The sequence below is a fragment of the Mobula hypostoma genome, assembly GCF_963921235.1.
Source record: "Mobula hypostoma chromosome 8 unlocalized genomic scaffold, sMobHyp1.1 SUPER_8_unloc_2, whole genome shotgun sequence".
Taxonomy (NCBI): Eukaryota; Metazoa; Chordata; class Chondrichthyes; order Myliobatiformes; family Myliobatidae; genus Mobula; species Mobula hypostoma.
Window position 1 is genome coordinate 411,616 of NW_026948125.1, and position 18,023 is coordinate 429,638.

The window sequence follows — 18,023 nt, forward strand, 5'->3', positions numbered from 1 at the left end:
ACAGCTACCACTCTCCAAGTAAAGAAGTTCCCTCTCATGTTAACCCTAAACTTTTGTCCTTTAACTCTCAACTCATGTCCTCTTGTTTGAATCTCCCCTACTCTCAATGGAAAAAGCCTGTCTACGTCAACTTTATCTATCCCTCTTATAATTTTAAATACCTCTATCAAGTCCCCCCTTAATTTTCTACGCTCCAAAGAATAAAGACCCAACTTGTTCAACCTTTCTTTGTAACTTAGGTGATGAAACCCAGGTAACTTTCTCATAAATCTTATCTGTACTCTCTCTATTTTGTTGACATCTTTCCTACAATTCGGTGACCAGAAATGTACACAATACTCCAAATTTGGCCTCACCAATGCCTTGTACAATTTCAACATTACATCCCAATTCTTATACTCAGTGCTCTGATTTAAAAAGGCCAGCATACCAAAAGCTTTCTTCACCACCCTATCCACATGAGATTCCACCTTCAGGGAACTATGCACCATTATTCCTAGATCCCTCTGTTCTACTGCATTCTTCAATGCCCTACCATTTACCATGTATGTCCTATTTTGATTAGTCCTACCAAAGTGTAGCACCTCACATTTATCAGCATTAAACTCTATCTGCCATCTTTCAGCCCATTCTTTTAACTGGCCTAAATCTCTCTGCAAGCTTTGAAAACCGACTTCATTATCCACAACTCCACCTATCTATCATTTGCATACGTACTCATCCAATTTACCACCCCATCATCCAGATCATTAACAACATTGGACCCAGTACAGATCCCTGAGGCACACCGCTAGGCACCGTCCTTCAATCTGACAAACAGTTATCCACCACTACTCTCTGGCGTCTCCCATCTAGCCACTGCTGAATCCATTTTACCACTTCAATATTAATACCTAATGATTGAACCTTCCTAACTAACCTTCCGTATGGAACCTCTTCAAAGGCCTTACTGAAGTCCATATAGGCAACATCCACCGCTTTACCCTCTTCAAAAAATTCAATAAGATTTGTCAAACATGACATTCTACGCACAAATCCATGTTGACTGTTCCTAATCAGACCCTGTCTATCCAGATAATTATATATACCATCTCTAAGAATATTTTTCATCAATTTACCCACCACTGACGTCAAACTCACAGGCCGATAATTGCCAGGTTTACTCTTAGAACCCTTTTTAAACAATGGAAGCACATGAGCAATACGCCAATCATCCGGCACCATCCCTGTTTCCAATCACATTTGAAATATTTCTGTCAGAGCCCCTGCTATTTCTACACTAACTTCCCTCAAGGTCCTAGGGAATATCTTGTCCGGACCCGGAGACTTATCCACTTTTATATTCCTTAAAAGTGCCAGTACTTGCTCTTCTTTAATCATCAAAGTTTCCATAATTTCTCTACCTGTTTCCCTTACCTTACACAATTCAATATCTTTCTCCTTAGTGAATACCGAAGAAAATAAATTGTTTAAAATTTCCCCCATCTCTTTTGGCTCCACACATAGCTGTCCACTCTGATTCTCTAAGGGACCAATTTCATCCCTCGCTATCCTTTTGCTATTGATATAACTGTAGAAACCCTTTGGATTTATTTTCACCTTACTTGCTAAAGCTGCCTCGTATCTTCTTTTAACTTTTCTCATTTCTTTCTTAAGATTCTTTTTACATTCTTTATATTCCTCAAGCACCTCATTTACTCCATGCTGCCTATATTTATTGTAGATATCTCTCTTTTTCCGAACCAAGTTTCCAATATCCCTTGAAAACCATGGCTCTCTCAAACTTTTAACCTTTCCTTTCAACCTAACGGGAACATAAAGATTCTGTACCCTCAAAATTTCACCTTTAAATGACCTCCATTTCTCTATTACATCCTTCCCATAAAACAAATTGTCCCAATCCACTCCTTCTAAATTATTTCGCATCTCCTTAAAGATAGCCTTTCTCCAATCAAAAATTTCAACCCTGGGTCCAGACTTATCTGTCTCCATAATTATATTGAAACTAATGGCATTGTGATCACTGGACTTGAAGTGCTCCCCAACACAAACCTCCGTCACCTGACCTATCTCATTCCCTAACAGGAGATCCAACACTGCCCCTTCTCTAGTTGGTACCTCTTTGTATTGCTGCAAAAAACTATCTTGCACACATTTGACAAACTCCAAACCATCCAGCCCTTTTACAGAATGGGCTTCCCAGTCTGTGTGTGGAAAATTAAAATCTCCCACAATCACAACCTTGTGCTTACTACAAATATTTGCTATCTCCTTCCAAATTTGCTCCTTCAATTCTCTCTCCCCATTTTGTGGTCTATAATACACCCCTATAAGTGTTACTACACCTTTCCCATTCTTCAATTCCACCCAAATATCCTCCTTAGACAAGCCCTCTAATCTATCCTGCCAGAGCACTGCTGTAATATTTTCTCTGACAAGCAATGCAACACCTCCTCCTCTTGTCCCTCCGATTCTATCGCACCTGAAGCAATGAAATCCAGGAATATGTAGTTGCCAATCACACCCCTCCTGTAACCATGTTTCACTAAGAGCCACCACATCATACTTCCAGGTATCAATCCATGTGTTAAGCTCATCCACCTTTCTTATAATGCTCTTAGCATTAAAATAAATGCATTTAAGAAATTTTCCACCTCTTACTCTCTGTTTATCACTAACGGTGCAGACAACTTTACTATTTTCTTCTTCTTCCTTCTCCCCTACATCTGTTCCTACACTCTGGTCCCCTGACCCCCCCCCCGGCCCCCCGTATCTAATTTAAATCCACTGGAGCCTCTCTAGCAAACCTACCTGCAAGAATATTTGTTCCCCCCTAGTTTAGATGTAAACCGTCCCGCCGGAACAGGTCCCACCTTCCCTGGAAAACTGCCCAATGATCAATAAATCTGAAGCCCTCCCTCCTGCACCATGTCTTCAGCCACGTGTTGATCTGCACTACCTTACTATTTCCAAAACCCGCCTGCATGTGGCACTGGTAGCAATCCTGAGATTGCTATCCTGGAGGTCCTGTCCTTTAACTTGGCACCTAACTCCCTAAACTCGCCTTTCAGGACCTCCTCACTCTTCCTACCCACGTCATTGGTCCCTACATGGACCACGACATCCGGCTGCTCACCCTCCCTCTTGAGAATACCGAGAACTCAATCTGAGATATCGCGGACCTTGGCACCAGGGAGGCAACAGACCTTCTGGGATTCTCGATCTCTTCCACAGAGCCTCTTATCTATCCCCCTAACTATCGAATCCCCTATCACTACTGCTCTCCTCTTTTCCCTCTTTCCCCTCTTTCCTTTCTGAGCTGAGGGTCCTGTCTCGGTGCCAGAGATGCAACCACTGCAACTTGTCCCTGGTAAGTGGTCCCCATCAACAGTATCCAAAATGATATACTTATTATTAATGGGAACGGCCACAGGGGTGCTCTGCTCATTCTTCCAATTCCCCTTCCCTCTCCTGACAGTCAACCAGCTACCTGTCTGCTGACTCCTAGGGGTGACTATCTCCCTGTAACTCCTGTCTATTTCTGCCTCTGCGTCTCAAATGATCCGAAGTTCATCCAGCTCCAGTTCCCTAACTCAGCTCGTCAGGAGCTGCAGCTGGATGCACCTTTTCCAGGTGTAGTCATCAGGGACAATTGTGCTCGCCCTGACTTCCCGCATACTGCAAACGGAGCACTCAACTGCCTTAACTGATGCCTCCATTACCTACTCCTTAAGTAACTAAATTAATTTAAAGAATTTACCTGGCCTTACCTCACTGGGAGTGAAGCTGGTCCTCAACCTCTGCTCGCCGAAGCCTCTCGAGCCAAAGCCTTCCTTGTCTGTCTCCCACTACTCTGTTGCCCACTACAATGTCACCCGCTCCGTTAACCTGCTCGTTTTTTAAATCTCCCACTGCCTTGGTGGGTGAGGGGGGTCCGCGGGGTTAATATATGTGGAATATCTGATGGCTCTGGGCCTGTATTTGATGGAGGTGAGGTGGGTCAGCGGGGTTAATATATGTGGAATATCTGATGGCTCTGGGCCTGTATTTGATGGAGGTTCGGTGGGTGAGGTGGGTCCGCGGGGTTAATATATGTGGAATATCTGATGGCTCTGGGCCTGTATTTGATGGAGATTCGGTGGGGGAGGAGGGTCAGCGGGGTTAATGTATGTGGAACGTCTGATGGCTCTGGGCCTGTATTTGATGGAGGTTCGATGGGGAAAGGGTTGCACGGGGTTAATGTATGTCGAACGTCTGATGGCTCTGGGCCTGTATTTGATGGAGGTTCGGTGGGTGAGGGGGGTCCGCGGGGTTAATGTATGTGGAACGTCTGATGGCTCTGGGCCTGTATTTGATGGAGGTTCAGTGGGGAAAGGGTTGCGCGGGGTTAATGTATGTGGAACGTCTGATGGCTCTGGGCCTGTATTTGATGGAGATTCGGTGGGGAAAGGGTTGCGCGGGGTTAATGTATGTGGAACGTCTGATGGCTCTGGGCTTGTATTTGATAGAGGTTCGGTGGGTGAGGGGGGTCTGCGGGGTTAATATATGTGGAATATCTGATGGCTCTGGGCCTGTATTTGATGGAGGTTCGGTGGGTGAGGTGGGTCCGCGGGGTTAATATATGTGGAATATCTGATGGCTCTGGGCCTGTATTTGATGGAGATTCGGTGGGGAGGGGGTCCGCGGAGTTAATGTATGTGGAACGTCTGATGGCTCTGGGCCTGTATTTGATGGAGGTTCGATGGGGAAAGGGTTGCGCGGGGTTAATGTATGTGGAACGTCTGATGGCTCTGGGCCTGTATTTGATGGAGGTTCGGTGGGTGAGGGGGGTCCGCGGGGTTAATGTATGTGGAACGTCTGATGGCTCTGGGCCTGTATTTGATGGAGGTTAGGTGGGGGAGGGGGTTGTGCGGGGTTAATGTATGTGGAACGTCTGATGGCTCTGGGCCTGTATTTGATGGAGGTTAGGTGGGGGAGGGGGTTGTGCGGGGTTAATGTATGTGGAACGTCTGATGGCTCTGGGCCTGTATTTGATGGTTTGGTGGGGGAGGGGGTTTTGCGGGGCTAATGTATCTGGAACGTCTGATGGCTCTGGGCCTGTATTTGATGGTTTGGTGGGGGAGGGGGTTTTGCGGGGCTAATGTATCTGGAACGTCTGATGGCTCTGGGCCTGTATTTGATGGTTTGGTGGGGGAGGGGGTTTTGCGGGGCTAATGTATCTGGAATGTCTGATGGCTCTGGGCCTGTATTTGATGGAGGTTCGGTGGGGAGGGGGTCCGCGGGGTTAATGTATGTGGAACGTCTGATGGCTCTGGGCCTGTATTTGATGGAGGTTCGGTGGGGGAGGGGGTCCGCGGGGTTAATGTATCTGGAACGTCTGATGACTCCGGGCCTGTATTTGATGGAGGTTCGGTGGGGGAGGGGGTCCGCGGGGTTAATGTATCTGGAACGTCTGATGACTCCGGGCCTGTATTTGATGGAGGTTCGGTGGGGAGGGGGTCCGCGGGGTTAATGTATGTGGAACGTCTGATGGCTCTGGGCCTGTATTTGATGGAGGTTCGGTGGGGGAGGGGGTCCGCGAGGTTAATGTATCTGGAACGTCTGATGGCTCTGGGCCTGTATTTGATGGAGGTTCGGTGGGGGAGGGGGTCCGCGAGGTTAATGTATGTGGAACGTCTGATGACTCCGGGCCTGTATTTGATGGAGGTTCGGTGGGGGAGGGGGTCCGCGGGGTTAATGTATCTGGAACGTCTGATGGCTCTGGGCCTGTATTTGATGGAGGTTCGGTGGGGGAGGGGGTCCGCGGGGTTAATGTATCTGGAACGTCTGATGGCTCTGGGCCTGTATTTGATGGTTTGGTGGGGGAGGGGGTTTTGCGGGGCTAATGTATCTGGAACGTCTGATGTCTCTGGGCCTGTATTTGATGGAGGTTCGGTGGGGAGGGGGTCCGCGAAGTTAATGTATGTGGAACGTCTGATGGCTCTGGGCCTGTATTTGATGGAGGTTCAGTGGGGGAGGGGGTCCGCGAGGTTAATGTATGTGGAACGTCTGATGGCTCCGGGCCTGTATTTGATGGAGGTTCGGTGGGGAGGGGGTCCGCGGGGTTAATGTATCTGGAACGTCTGATGGCTCTGGGCCTGTATTTGATGGAGGTTCGGTGGGGGAGGGGGTCCGCGGGGTTAATGTATCTGGAACGTCTGATGGCTCTGGGCCTGTATTTGATGGAGGTTCGGTGGGGAGGGGGTCCGCGGGGTTAATGTATCTGGAACGTCTGATGGCTCTGGGCCTGTATTTGATGGAGGTTCGGTGGGGAGGGGGTTGTGCGGGGTTAATGTATGTGGAACGTCTGATGGCTCTGGGCCTGTATTTGATGGAGGTTCGATGGGGAAAGGGTTGCGCGGGGTTAATGTATGTGGAACGTCTGATGGCTCTGGGCCTGTATTTGATGGAGGTTCGGTGGGTGAGGGGGGTCCGCGGGGTTAATGTATGTGGAACGTCTGATGGCTCTGGGCCTGTATTTGATGGAGGTTAGGTGGGGGAGGGGGTTGTGCGGGGTTAATGTATGTGGAACGTCTGTTGGCTCTGGGCCTGTTTTTGATGGTTTGGTGGGGGAGGGGGTTTTGCGGGGCTAATGTATCTGGAACGTCTGATGGCTCTGGGCCTGTATTTGATGGTTTGGTGGGGGAGGGGGTTTTGCGGGGCTAATGTATCTGGAACGTCTGATGGCTCTGGGCCTGTATTTGATGGTTTGGTGGGGGAGGGGGTTTTGCGGGGCTAATGTATCTGGAATGTCTGATGGCTCTGGGCCTGTATTTGATGGAGGTTCGGTGGGGAGGGGGTCCGCGGGGTTAATGTATGTGGAACGTCTGATGGCTCTGGGCCTGTATTTGATGGAGGTTCGGTGGGGGAGGGGGTCCGCGGGGTTAATGTATCTGGAACGTCTGATGACTCCGGGCCTGTATTTGATGGAGGTTCGGTGGGGGAGGGGGTCCGCGAGGTTAATGTATCTGGAACGTCTGATGACTCCGGGCCTGTATTTGATGGAGGTTCGGTGGGGAGGGGGTCCGCGGGGTTAATGTATGTGGAACGTCTGATGGCTCTGGGCCTGTATTTGATGGAGGTTCGGTGGGGGAGGGGGTCCGCGAGGTTAATGTATCTGGAACGTCTGATGGCTCTGGGCCTGTATTTGATGGAGGTTCGGTGGGGGAGGGGGTCCGCGAGGTTAATGTATGTGGAACGTCTGATGACTCCGGGCCTGTATTTGATGGAGGTTCGGTGGGGGAGGGGGTCCGCGGGGTTAATGTATCTGGAACGTCTGATGGCTCTGGGCCTGTATTTGATGGAGGTTCGGTGGGGGAGGGGGTCCGCGGGGTTAATGTATCTGGAACGTCTGATGGCTCTGGGCCTGTATTTGATGGTTTGGTGGGGGAGGGGGTTTTGCGGGGCTAATGTATCTGGAACGTCTGATGTCTCTGGGCCTGTATTTGATGGAGGTTCGGTGGGGAGGGGGTCCGCGAGGTTAATGTATGTGGAACGTCTGATGGCTCTGGGCCTGTATTTGACGGAGGTTCGGTGGGGGAGGGGGTCCGCGAGGTTAATGTATGTGGAACGTCTGATGGCTCCGGGCCTGTATTTGATGGAGGTTCGGTGGGGAGGGGGTCCGCGGGGTTAATGTATCTGGAACGTCTGATGGCTCTGGGCCTGTATTTGATGGAGGTTCGGTGGGGGAGGGGGTCCGCGGGGTTAATGTATCTGGAACGTCTGATGGCTCTGGGCCTGTATTTGATGGAGGTTCGGTGGGGAGGGGTCCGCGGGGTTAATGTATCTGGAACGTCTGATGGCTCTGGGCCTGTATTTGATGGAGGTTCGGTGGGGAGGGGGTTGTGCGGGGTTAATGTATGTGGAACGTCTGATGGCTCTGGGCCTGTATTTGATGGAGGTTCGGTGGGGGAGGGGGTCCGCGAGGTTAATGTATGTGGAACGTCTGATGGCTCTGGGCCTGTATTTGATGGAGGTTCGGTGGGGGAGGGGGTCCGCGAGGTTAATGTATCTGGAACGTCTGATGGCTCTGGGCCTGTATTTGATGGAGGTTCGGTGGGGGAGGGGGTCCGCGGGGTTAATGTATCTGGAACGTCTGATGGCTCTGGGCCTGTATTTGATGGAGGTTCGGTGGGGAGGGGGTCCGCGGGGTTAATGTATCTGGAACGTCTGATGGCTCTGGGCCTGTATTTGATGGAGGTTCGGTGGGGAGGGGGTCCGCGAGGTTAATGTATCTGGAACGTCTGATGGCTCTGGGCCTGTATTTGATGGAGGTTCGGTGGGGAGGGGGTTGTGCGGAGATCTCATTGAACTCAAGCGAATATTGAAAGGCTGAAAATATAGTGGACGTGGAGAGGATATTTCCTATAGTCGGTGAGTTGAGGACCAGGGAGCACTGCCTCATAGGGGAAGGATGTCCTTTTCGAAGAGAGTTGAGGGTGAATTTCTTTAGCCAGAGGGTGGTGAGTCTGTTGAATTCATTGCGCATTCACTTTGGAGGCAAAATCATTGGGTATGTTTAACAGGCTCTGGTTTAGTGAGGGGGTTAACGGCTACAAGGAGAAGGGAGCAGAATGGGATTGAGCAAAAAATCAGCCTTGATTGCAAAGTGGAGCAGACTAATTAGGCTGAATGGCCTAATTCTTCTCCTATGTCGTATGGTCATGTGTCAGGGGCTGGTGTCAAATTGGTTTAAGGGATATGGAGGGACCAGAGTTAGGGCGGCATGGAGGGCTGAGAGGTTTCCGTCTGTCCCTGTATAACAGGGATCGAGAGGGACTGAAATGGTCCCGTCTGTCTCTGTTTCACAGGCATTGAGAGGGGCTGAAAGATCTGCAGTTCCCTGTAAACCAAGCAGAGAGATTCACTGGGCCAAAAAGGTTGATTTTATTCTTTAATATAGTTTTCTTTTCCTCTTTCCCCAATCCCTCACCTCTTCAAATGCTGGTGTAGAATTTGCCCTATGGGCTCTCGTTCATCAGATTTCACTCTACTCCGGAAACTGATGAGAAGACCCCAAATTCCTGCACTCCGGTAAGTGACTTGCACATCTCCAAATTTCAAATTGTTCATTATGTTAGTGGTGAGGGATTGCGGAGTAGCGGTGGGGCCCTTCTACGCCCATCTTGTCCAACATACTTACCTAAACTAGACCCATTTGACAACATTTGTACCATATTCCCCTATTCCACTTTTCTGTCCAAATGTCTTTTAAATGTTGTAATTGTACCCACTTCTGCCACTTCCTCTGGCAGCTTGTTCTACAACACCCAACTGTGTGGGAAAAACTTGCTATCAGATCCCCTTTAAATCTTTCCTCTCTCACCTTATCTACATCCTTCATGGCTTTAAATACTTCTTTCAAGTTCAAGTGCAATTGTCCTTCCACCATACACATGTACACAGCTAGACGAAACAGAGTTCCTCCAGAGCCGAGGTACAAAACACTGTCAACTGGATCCTGATCGCTGGTGTTCCAAAGCATTGCACTAACTGCTATAGTGCTGTGTTGCCCTGATGGTTGTGTTCTCGGGAGAGGCTGTTTGTCATTTCCTACTCCAGAGGAGGTGGGGAGGGGTGTGGTTCCAGAGAACAAAATTGAAGGAGCGAGTTTTTACATCGGTGTCTCTCCACAGAAAGTGACCAAGCTCGGCCAGTTTGTGGTGAAGGAGGAGGGGAGCACCGAGAGCCTGCGGCCCGGTAGCCTGTTCTTCAACAGGGTGGCCAGGCCCTCGAACACCACTGCAGGTGGGTCTGTGGGACAAAAGAGGGAGAACTGGGACCATCTCCATATTCATTTACCCCAAGCACCACCCCCTCCCCGCACCCCCAACTCCTGACTTGGGACATTCCTTCCACTGCCACCACATTCTGTATGTGTGTCCTGGTCATACAAATTGCCTTTACACATCCAACTCTGCCTGGAATCTGGGACGTCCCTTCCCCCTTCTCCCTCCTGCCTGGAATCTTGGACGTCCCTTCCCCCCCGCCTGGAATCTGGGAAGTCCCTTCTCCCACTCCCCTGCCCACCTGGGAGCTGGGATGTCCCTTCCCCCTTCCCCCTCTCGCCTGGAACCTGGGACGTCCTTTCCCTCCCCTGCCCACCTGGAGGCTGGGCAGTCCCTTCCCCCCCTGCCTGGGAGCTAGGACGTCCCTTCCCCCTTCCCCTGCACTCAGTGTGTGGCAGGTGTAGTTACCCACTCTGTTTACCCCACAGGGTCGCCCCTGTCAGTGAGCGAACAGCCAGTGGCGAGTTACGCAGCAGCCACTCTACAGGCCAGTGGGGTCACCTCCCCTGGTTCTGCCCTTGTAGGGGACAATGAAAATACACTGGTTCAGCCCAACCTCCGGGATCTGACCCCCAAGGTAGGCTCCCTCCTTGTGTGAGTGATTCTTGGTATCAGGGAGGGTGAGGTCCCGGAAAATATGGGGAGGGATATTCAGGTTATAGGCAAAGAGTGGCAGTGGAGGGAGGGAGAATGCTGGGGAGGGGGCAAGAAGGCAAGTTGGGGGCGTGAGAAGGGTAGGAAAGGGGAAGGGCGGTGCAGAAGGATGGAGGGGAGGGAGGGAGGGAGTGAATGGGAGGAGAAAGGCTTGATGGTGAGGGGGGAGAGTTAGGGAATGGAGGGGAGGGATAAAGGGTTAGGATGGGGAGCAGACAGTTGACAATTCCTCCCGTTCCCCACCTTGCTGGACTCTGTGACCACAGGACGCGGTGCCAACCAAGAGGAAGTTTGAGTTCCCCAAGGAGCAAAGGAGGAAGGAGAAGGACATGCCGGAAGGTTCCGGCAAGAAGGGCACTCCATCGCCATCTGCTTCGAAACGGCCCCGAGGTGAGGAGGGAGTGCTGTGCGAGAGGCAGGGAGGAGATCTCACAACCAGTCAGTGAGGGGGGGCAGGGAAGGTGGAGACGGGTGGGTCAATCTTCCCAGGTTTCATACCCCTGCCCCAAATGATGCCACCAATATACCCTGGCACATTGACAAGGGTTGGGAGGAGTGCCCAGTGGAATCCCAGTGCTGGGGTGACTGGGGAAGTTCACATCACTGTCTGTGGGATCTTGCTTTGCATATGCTATCGTGGGGCTTTCTGAGATGGGAGTAGTGGAGGGTAATGAGGTTTGGAGTGATCCGAAGTTGTAACCATTTCTTCCCACCCTCTTTTCCACTTTCTCCTTTCCTTCTTCCTCCTCCTCCTCCTTCACTCGCCCTACCTCACACTCTCCCCTGCTCCTTGCCCTCATTTCCACCTTCCCCTCGCTCCTCCACACCACCCCGATCTCTGATGCACAGTAGACCATCTTACCCCAAGGACAGAGCCGACGTTAGGGAAGAGGAAGGCGGGGGCAGAGGGGAAACAGTCAGCACCCTCTGCCCCAACCCTTGACTTCCACTCCATCTTGGGAGGCACCGTGTTGGTCCTGAGCGGCTTCCAGAACCCCTTCCGCTCCGAACTGCGGGACAAGGCGCTTGAGATGGGGGCTCGTTACCGGAGCGACTGGGACCCCGAGTGTACGCACCTGATGTGAGTGCACAGAGCAATTCCACGCATGGGGTCTGGTAGTACACACACCTGAAGTAAATGCACTGAATGATCCCGCGATTGGGACCCCAAGTGAATGCGCCTAATGTGGGTGCACACGTAATTCATGACCGGGATCAGGGAATGTGTGGCCCTGATGTAAGTTCACAGGCCATCCCACAACTGGGGTCTGGGTGTCTTTGTTCCTGATAAAAGTTCACGGGTGATCCCGCATCCGGGATCCAGGAGTCTTTGTTCCTGATGTAAGTTCACGGGCGATCCCATAGCTGGTGTCCGGGAGTCTTATGTTTCTGCTGTGTGTGGTGGGGTTCTGTAATGCACAGGGGGATCCCATCACCAGACTGACCAGGACTTAGGAGCAGCCAGAACAGTTGGTGTTGTCAACCCCACCTTCCTTCCGTCTCTCTGCCCATAAGAACTTGCAACCCACCCTGCACGACGCCTCTGCAACCCATCCCCTAAGACTGAACACATCCCTTAAAGGTCACACAGCTTTGGATGCAGGGTGGGCAGGTTCATGGGATTAGGCTTGTTGCTAAGAGTTAGCGGTGGTCTGTGACTGGTGGTGTGCTACGGGGATTGGTACTGGTGGTGTGCCACGGGGATTGGTGCTGTCGATGCTAAACCTCTTGGTAGTTGGTTTATTATTGCTGTGTGCAAGATAGAGTGAAAAGTTTTTGTCTGAGTAGTATTCAGTCAGATCATTTGTGTGTGAGTCGTGCTTAATGTATGTGAAGGTCAAATGGAATGCACAGAGAGTGAAGGATTGGTAGACAAACAAGTGCATGGACTACACTGAAGCAGATGGGAGATCAAGAGTTTGTATTTATTGTTTAAGAGGTTTTCTAAGAGTGGAGTAGAAGCTGTCTTTCAGCCCAGTGGTACATTCATTCAGGCTTTTGTACCTTCCTGAAGTGCTGAGCTGTGTCCACAACTCTTTGCAGTCACGGGCAGAGCAGTTGCAGTACCAAGTCAAGATGATTCCAGGTACGATGAGAATGTCAGTCTTACAGTGAGGATGTAAGATTGTGGATGATACTGAAGTTGGTAGTGAGCTGGACAGTGAAGGAGAGTGTCTACGGTTACAAAACGATCTGGGTCTACTTGGGAAGTGGGTCAGATGGAAGTTAAGTACAAGGTTTACATTTTGTTAAGTTAAACCAGGACAGGACTTTCACAGTGAACAGCAGGCCCCTGGGGAGTGTTATACAACAGGGATACAGGTACATGGTTCCTTAGAAGTGGTGACACAGGGAGACAGGGTGGCAAAGGTGGTGTATGGCCATGCACTGACTACAGGAGTTGGGATGTCATGTTACAGCTGTACAAGATGGTAGTGAGACAGAGCTTTTGTATTGTGTGTATGTCCGGTCGCCCAGTTAGAGGAAGGATGTCATTAATCTCAAGAAGCTGCAGGAAAGACTTATGAGAATGTTACCGGGACTGGAGAGTTTGAATTATAAAGAGAGGCTGGAGAGTGTGGGACTGTTTTCCCTGAAACAAAGGAGGCTGAGGGGTGACCTTATAAAAGTTAATAAAATCACGAGGGGCAGAGATTAGGGGGATGGTCACAAACTTTGCCTCCAGGGTAGAGGAGTCTAAAACTAGAGGGCACAGGTTTAAGGTGAGAGAGGAGAGATTTAAAGGGGGACCTGAGGGATAAGTTTTCCACACAGAGGGTGCTGGATATTATGGAACGAGCTGCCAGAGGAAGTGGTAGAGGTGGGTACAATTACAACGTTTAAAATGCAGTGCCTTATAAAATTACACCATTTAAAATGGAGTGCCTTATAAAAGTGTTCAGCTTTGTTTGCATAAATGACAATTACAACCAGGGACTTTGATCAACTTAACTGAGAATTTTTATTTGTGTATAAGCGGCTCTTTTCTTTCATAGCAGAGCCCTAAAAACAGGGAAAATTGTAACTAAAAATTCAAAAACTGAAATATCAGCCGTTGAAAAGTATTCATCATCCTTCGCTCAGCACTTAGTCGAACCACCTCTCTCAGCTATTACAGCTAGTAATGTTTTGGATAAGTGCCTATTAGCATTGTATGACATGATTGGACTCTGACTGGGCCTCTCAAGGACATAAATTTCCTTCATTTGAAACCACTCCATGGTTGCTCTGGCAGTGTGTTTTGGGTTGTTGTCCTGCTGAAAGATGAACTTCCTCCCCAGTTTAAGCTTTCTGGAGGAGTCCAGCAGGTGTTTACTCAGGATCTCTCTATATTTAGCAGTATTCATCTTACCATCAATCGTGACCGGATTTTAAAGCATACCCATAACATACTTTAGTGTCATCCGACCACAAGACCTTCTTCCACATCTTTGCAATATTTTCTAAGTAAGGCTTTGCAAAGTCTTTACAGGCAAGGATATGCTTTTTTTTAAAGCTGGGGCTTCTTCCTTGCCACTCTTAAATACCCTTTTTGCGCAAGGCCTTAGAGATGTGGAACCATGAACTTCATCTCCAGTTGCAGCCACTGACTTCTGCAGCTCACACAGAGTGACTGTTGGAGTTAGAGCAGCCTCTTACAAATGCCATTCTTCTCCAGCTACTAAGTTTAGAGGGGCAGCCTGAACTAGGCAGTGTGGCTGTAGTTTCATAGTTTTCCACTTTTTAAAGGGACTGTACTGAGCTCTGAGGTAGGTTCAGTGCCTTTGAGATGGTCTTGTACCCCTTCCCCAGATTTTTACTTCTCTACTAGCATTTCACTGACTTGCCTTGAATGCTCCTTTATTTCCATTTTGGTTTGTTCTGTTGAAAACCTACCATACTGTTGGACCTTACAGAGAGAGGGGTATTTATTCAGGTGATCCTCCAATTTTCTGCATCAACAAATGGGTGAGTTGGTGAGAAATTGCACTTGCAGAAATTAGCGTAATAGTTACAAAGTGGATGAATACTTTATCAACCTCATAACTTTGGCTTTCAGATTTTAATAAATTATTGGCAAGTTTTGGAACTTTTCTTTTGACATGATGCATAATGTTTTGTAGATTAGCTCAAAAATACTACTTGATATATTTTAAATTTAGAAAATGAGACAGTGAAATGTGAAAATAGTTGTGGGGTTGAATAATTTTTTTAGGCACTGTACATTTATAATGGGGTATGAATAGGAAAAGTTTTGAAGTGTGTTGGCCAAACTCATGCAACTGGGAGTAACTTGGATAGGCAGCTTTGTTGGCATGGATGAAGGGTTTGTCTTGGTGTGTTAAAGTCGAATCTGAATAAAACTTGGGAGACCAGCTTCTTTTAGTTACAACTGTTTATTGCGCACCCTCCTGCAGGAGTTTGAGACTCAGTGTCAGAGGGAAGGCATGTAAGTACTGCCACCATCCGACAAGTGGGTCCCCTCTCTCCGGTTACAGCCGTATATTTATACATAGTAAGCCCCATACGTTACTGTTGCAAGATGCCATTTGAACTGGTACGCCCACCAAGTCTATTGGTGCGAAACTTAATTACAGATAAGAGAGTCTGCTAGATCAAGGCTTAACTACAGATGGATGTGCTGTCCAGTCCTCATCAGTTATTCCCTTTGCTAGGCCCTGACTTAATTACAGATAGATGTTCCTTCCTGTCACAAGATCACAAGACAAAGGAGCAGAAGTAGGCCATTCGGCCCATCGAGTTTGCTCTGCCACTACACCATGAGCTAAACTATTCTCCCATCTAGTTCCAATTTCTGGCTTTTTCCCCATATCCCTTGATACCCCGACTAATTAGATACCTATCAATCTCCTCCTTAAACACCCTCAGTGATCGAGCCTCCACAGCTGTATGTGGCAATGAATTCCATAAATCCACGACCCTCTGGCTAAAAAAAATTCTCCTCATCTCTGTTTTAAGTGGGTGCCTTCTAATTCTAAGACTGTGGCCTCTTGTCCTGGACTCACCCACCAAGGGAAACAGCCTTTCCACATCTACCCTGTCCAACCCTTTCAACATTCGAAATGTTTCTATGAGATCCCCTCGCATTCTTCTGTACTCTAATGAATACAGTCCAAGAGCTGACAAACACTCCTCATATGTTAGCCCCTGCATTCCAGGAATCATCCTCGTAAATCTTCTCTGAACTCTCTCCAACATCAGAACATCCCTTCTAAAATAGGGGGCCCAAAACTGCACACAGTATTCCAAATGAGGTCTCACCAGTGCCCCATAGAGCCTCATCAACACCTCCTTACCCTTATACTCTTGAAATGACTGCCAACATAGCATTCGCTTTCCTTACTGCCGATCCAACCTGGTGGTTAACCTTTAGGGTATCCTGCACAAGGACCCCCAAGTCCCTTCGCACTTCCGATTTTTGAGTTTTCTCCCTATCTAAGTAATAATCTGCCCAATTATTTCTTCTTCCAAAATGTACAACCGTACATTTCTCAACATTATAACTCATCTGCCATTTCTTTGCCCACTCTCCTAAACTGACCAAGTCTTTCTGCAACCTTTCGGTTTCTTCAACACTTCCTGCTCCTCCACCTATCTTGGTGCCATCCGCAAACTTGGCCACAAAACCATTTAATCCATAATCTAAATCATCAATATACATTGTAAAAAGAAGCGGCCCCAACACCGACCCCTGCGGAACACCACTAGTAACCGGCAACCAATCAGAATAGGATCCCTTTATTCCCACCCTTTGCTTTCTGCCTATCAGCCAATGCTCCACCCATTTCAATATCTTTCCTGTAATTCCGTGGGCTATCATCTTATTAAGCAGCCTCTTATGCGGCACCTTATCGAAGGCCTTTTGAAAATTCAAATACACAACATCTATAGCCTCTCCCTTATCAATCTTATTTGAGGTTACCTCAAAAAATTCCAATATGTTGGTGAGGCAGGATCTTCCCTTCATGAAACTATGCTGGCTTCGGCCTATCTTGTCATGCACCTCAAAGTATTTCATAACCTCGTCCTTGAGGATCGACTCCAATAACTTTCCAACTACCGATATCAGACTAATAGGTCTGTAATTTTCTTTTTGCTGCCTCCCTCCTTTCTTAAACAGCAGAACTACATTTGTAACCTTCCAGTCCTCCGGAACCATGCCAGAGTCTATTGATTCCTGGAAGATCATTTCCAATGCTTCCACAATCTCCAAAGCCACCACCTTCAGAACCCGTGGGAGCACCTCATCTGGTACGGGAGACTTATCTATTCTTAGTCCATTTAGCTTCCCAAGCACTTTCTCTCTAGTAACCTTGACTGTACCTAATTCTATTCCCTGAGACCTCTGGCTATCAGGTACGTTGCTAATGTCTTCTGTGAAGACAGATGCAAAATACTCATTTAGTCCTCTGCCATCTCTTTGTTACCCATTATAGTTTCTCCAGCATCATTTTCAATCTGTCCTATATCTACCCATGTCACTCTTTTACCCTTCATGTATTTAAAAAAACTCTTAGTATCCTTTTTTATGTTAATTGCCAACTTCCTTTCATAATTCATCTTTTCTTTCTTAATGACTTTCTTAGTTTCCTTCTGTAAGTTTTTAAAAGTCGTCCAATCCTCAGTTTTCCCACTAATTTTTGCTTCCTTGAATGCCGTCTCTTTTGCTTTTATTTTGGCCTTAATCTCTCTCGTTAGCCACATTTGTGCCATTTTTCCATTCATGATTTTCTTTTTTCTTGGAATATATTTTTCCTGAACTTTCCTGATTTCTTCTAGGAATTTCATCCATATCTGCTCTACTGTCCCTCCTTCCGGCTTACTTTTCCAATCGACTTGGGCCAGTTCCTCTCTCATACCACTGTAATTTCCTTTGTTCCACTGAAATATCGACACACCTGATACCAGCTTCTCCTTTTCAAATTTGAAACTGAACTCAGTCATATTATGATCACTACTTCCAAGGGGTTCCATTACCTCCAGCTCCCTAATCGCCTCAGGTTCGTTACACAGCACCCAATCCAAAACAACCCTGCTGGGCTTATGGACAAGCTGCTCCAAAAAGCCATCCTGTAGGCATTCTATAAACTCCCTCTCCTGAGATCCAGTACCTTCCTGACTTTCCTAATCCACTTTCATATTAAAATCCCCCGTAATTATCTTGACATTTTCCTTCTGACACGCTTTTTCTATTTCCAGCTGTAACTTGTAGTCCATATCCTGACTGCTGTTTGGAGGCCTGTATATAACTGCTATTAGTGTCTTTTTACCCTTGCCATTTCTTAATTTGACCCATAAGGATTCTACCTCTTTTGATTCTATGTCCCTTCTTTCTAGTGATTTGATATTGTTGCTTACTATCAGGACCACGCCACCCCCTTTACCTACCTTCCTATCTTTCCTATACACTGTGTATCCTTGGACATTCAACTCCCAATCCCATCCATCATTTAGCCATGACTCAGTGATGGCCACTATATCTAATGCTGCATGCATTTAAGTACAGTGCATTTAGATCAGTATCTGTTACCGATTTTGCTA

The 18,023-nt window shown here is 48.1% G+C and overlaps 1 protein-coding gene across 3 annotated transcripts in view; it reads left to right on the forward strand.

Moving 5' to 3' along the window:
• The window catches only part of xrcc1 (X-ray repair complementing defective repair in Chinese hamster cells 1), a 40,304-nt gene that overhangs the window by 12,517 nt on the left and 9,764 nt on the right, over positions 1-18,023 (forward strand). For 2 of the 3 annotated variants that reach the window (XM_063038991.1, XM_063038993.1), the window contains exons 5-9: positions 8,992-9,072; positions 9,675-9,786; positions 10,256-10,404; positions 10,748-10,871; positions 11,331-11,562. In XM_063038991.1, the coding sequence (XP_062895061.1) occupies positions 8,992-9,072; positions 9,675-9,786; positions 10,256-10,404; positions 10,748-10,871; positions 11,331-11,562 (698 nt within the window). The remainder of the gene's footprint in view (positions 1-8,991; positions 9,073-9,674; positions 9,787-10,255; positions 10,405-10,747; positions 10,872-11,330; positions 11,563-18,023) is intronic. The other variant, XM_063038992.1, reaches the window with a different exon arrangement.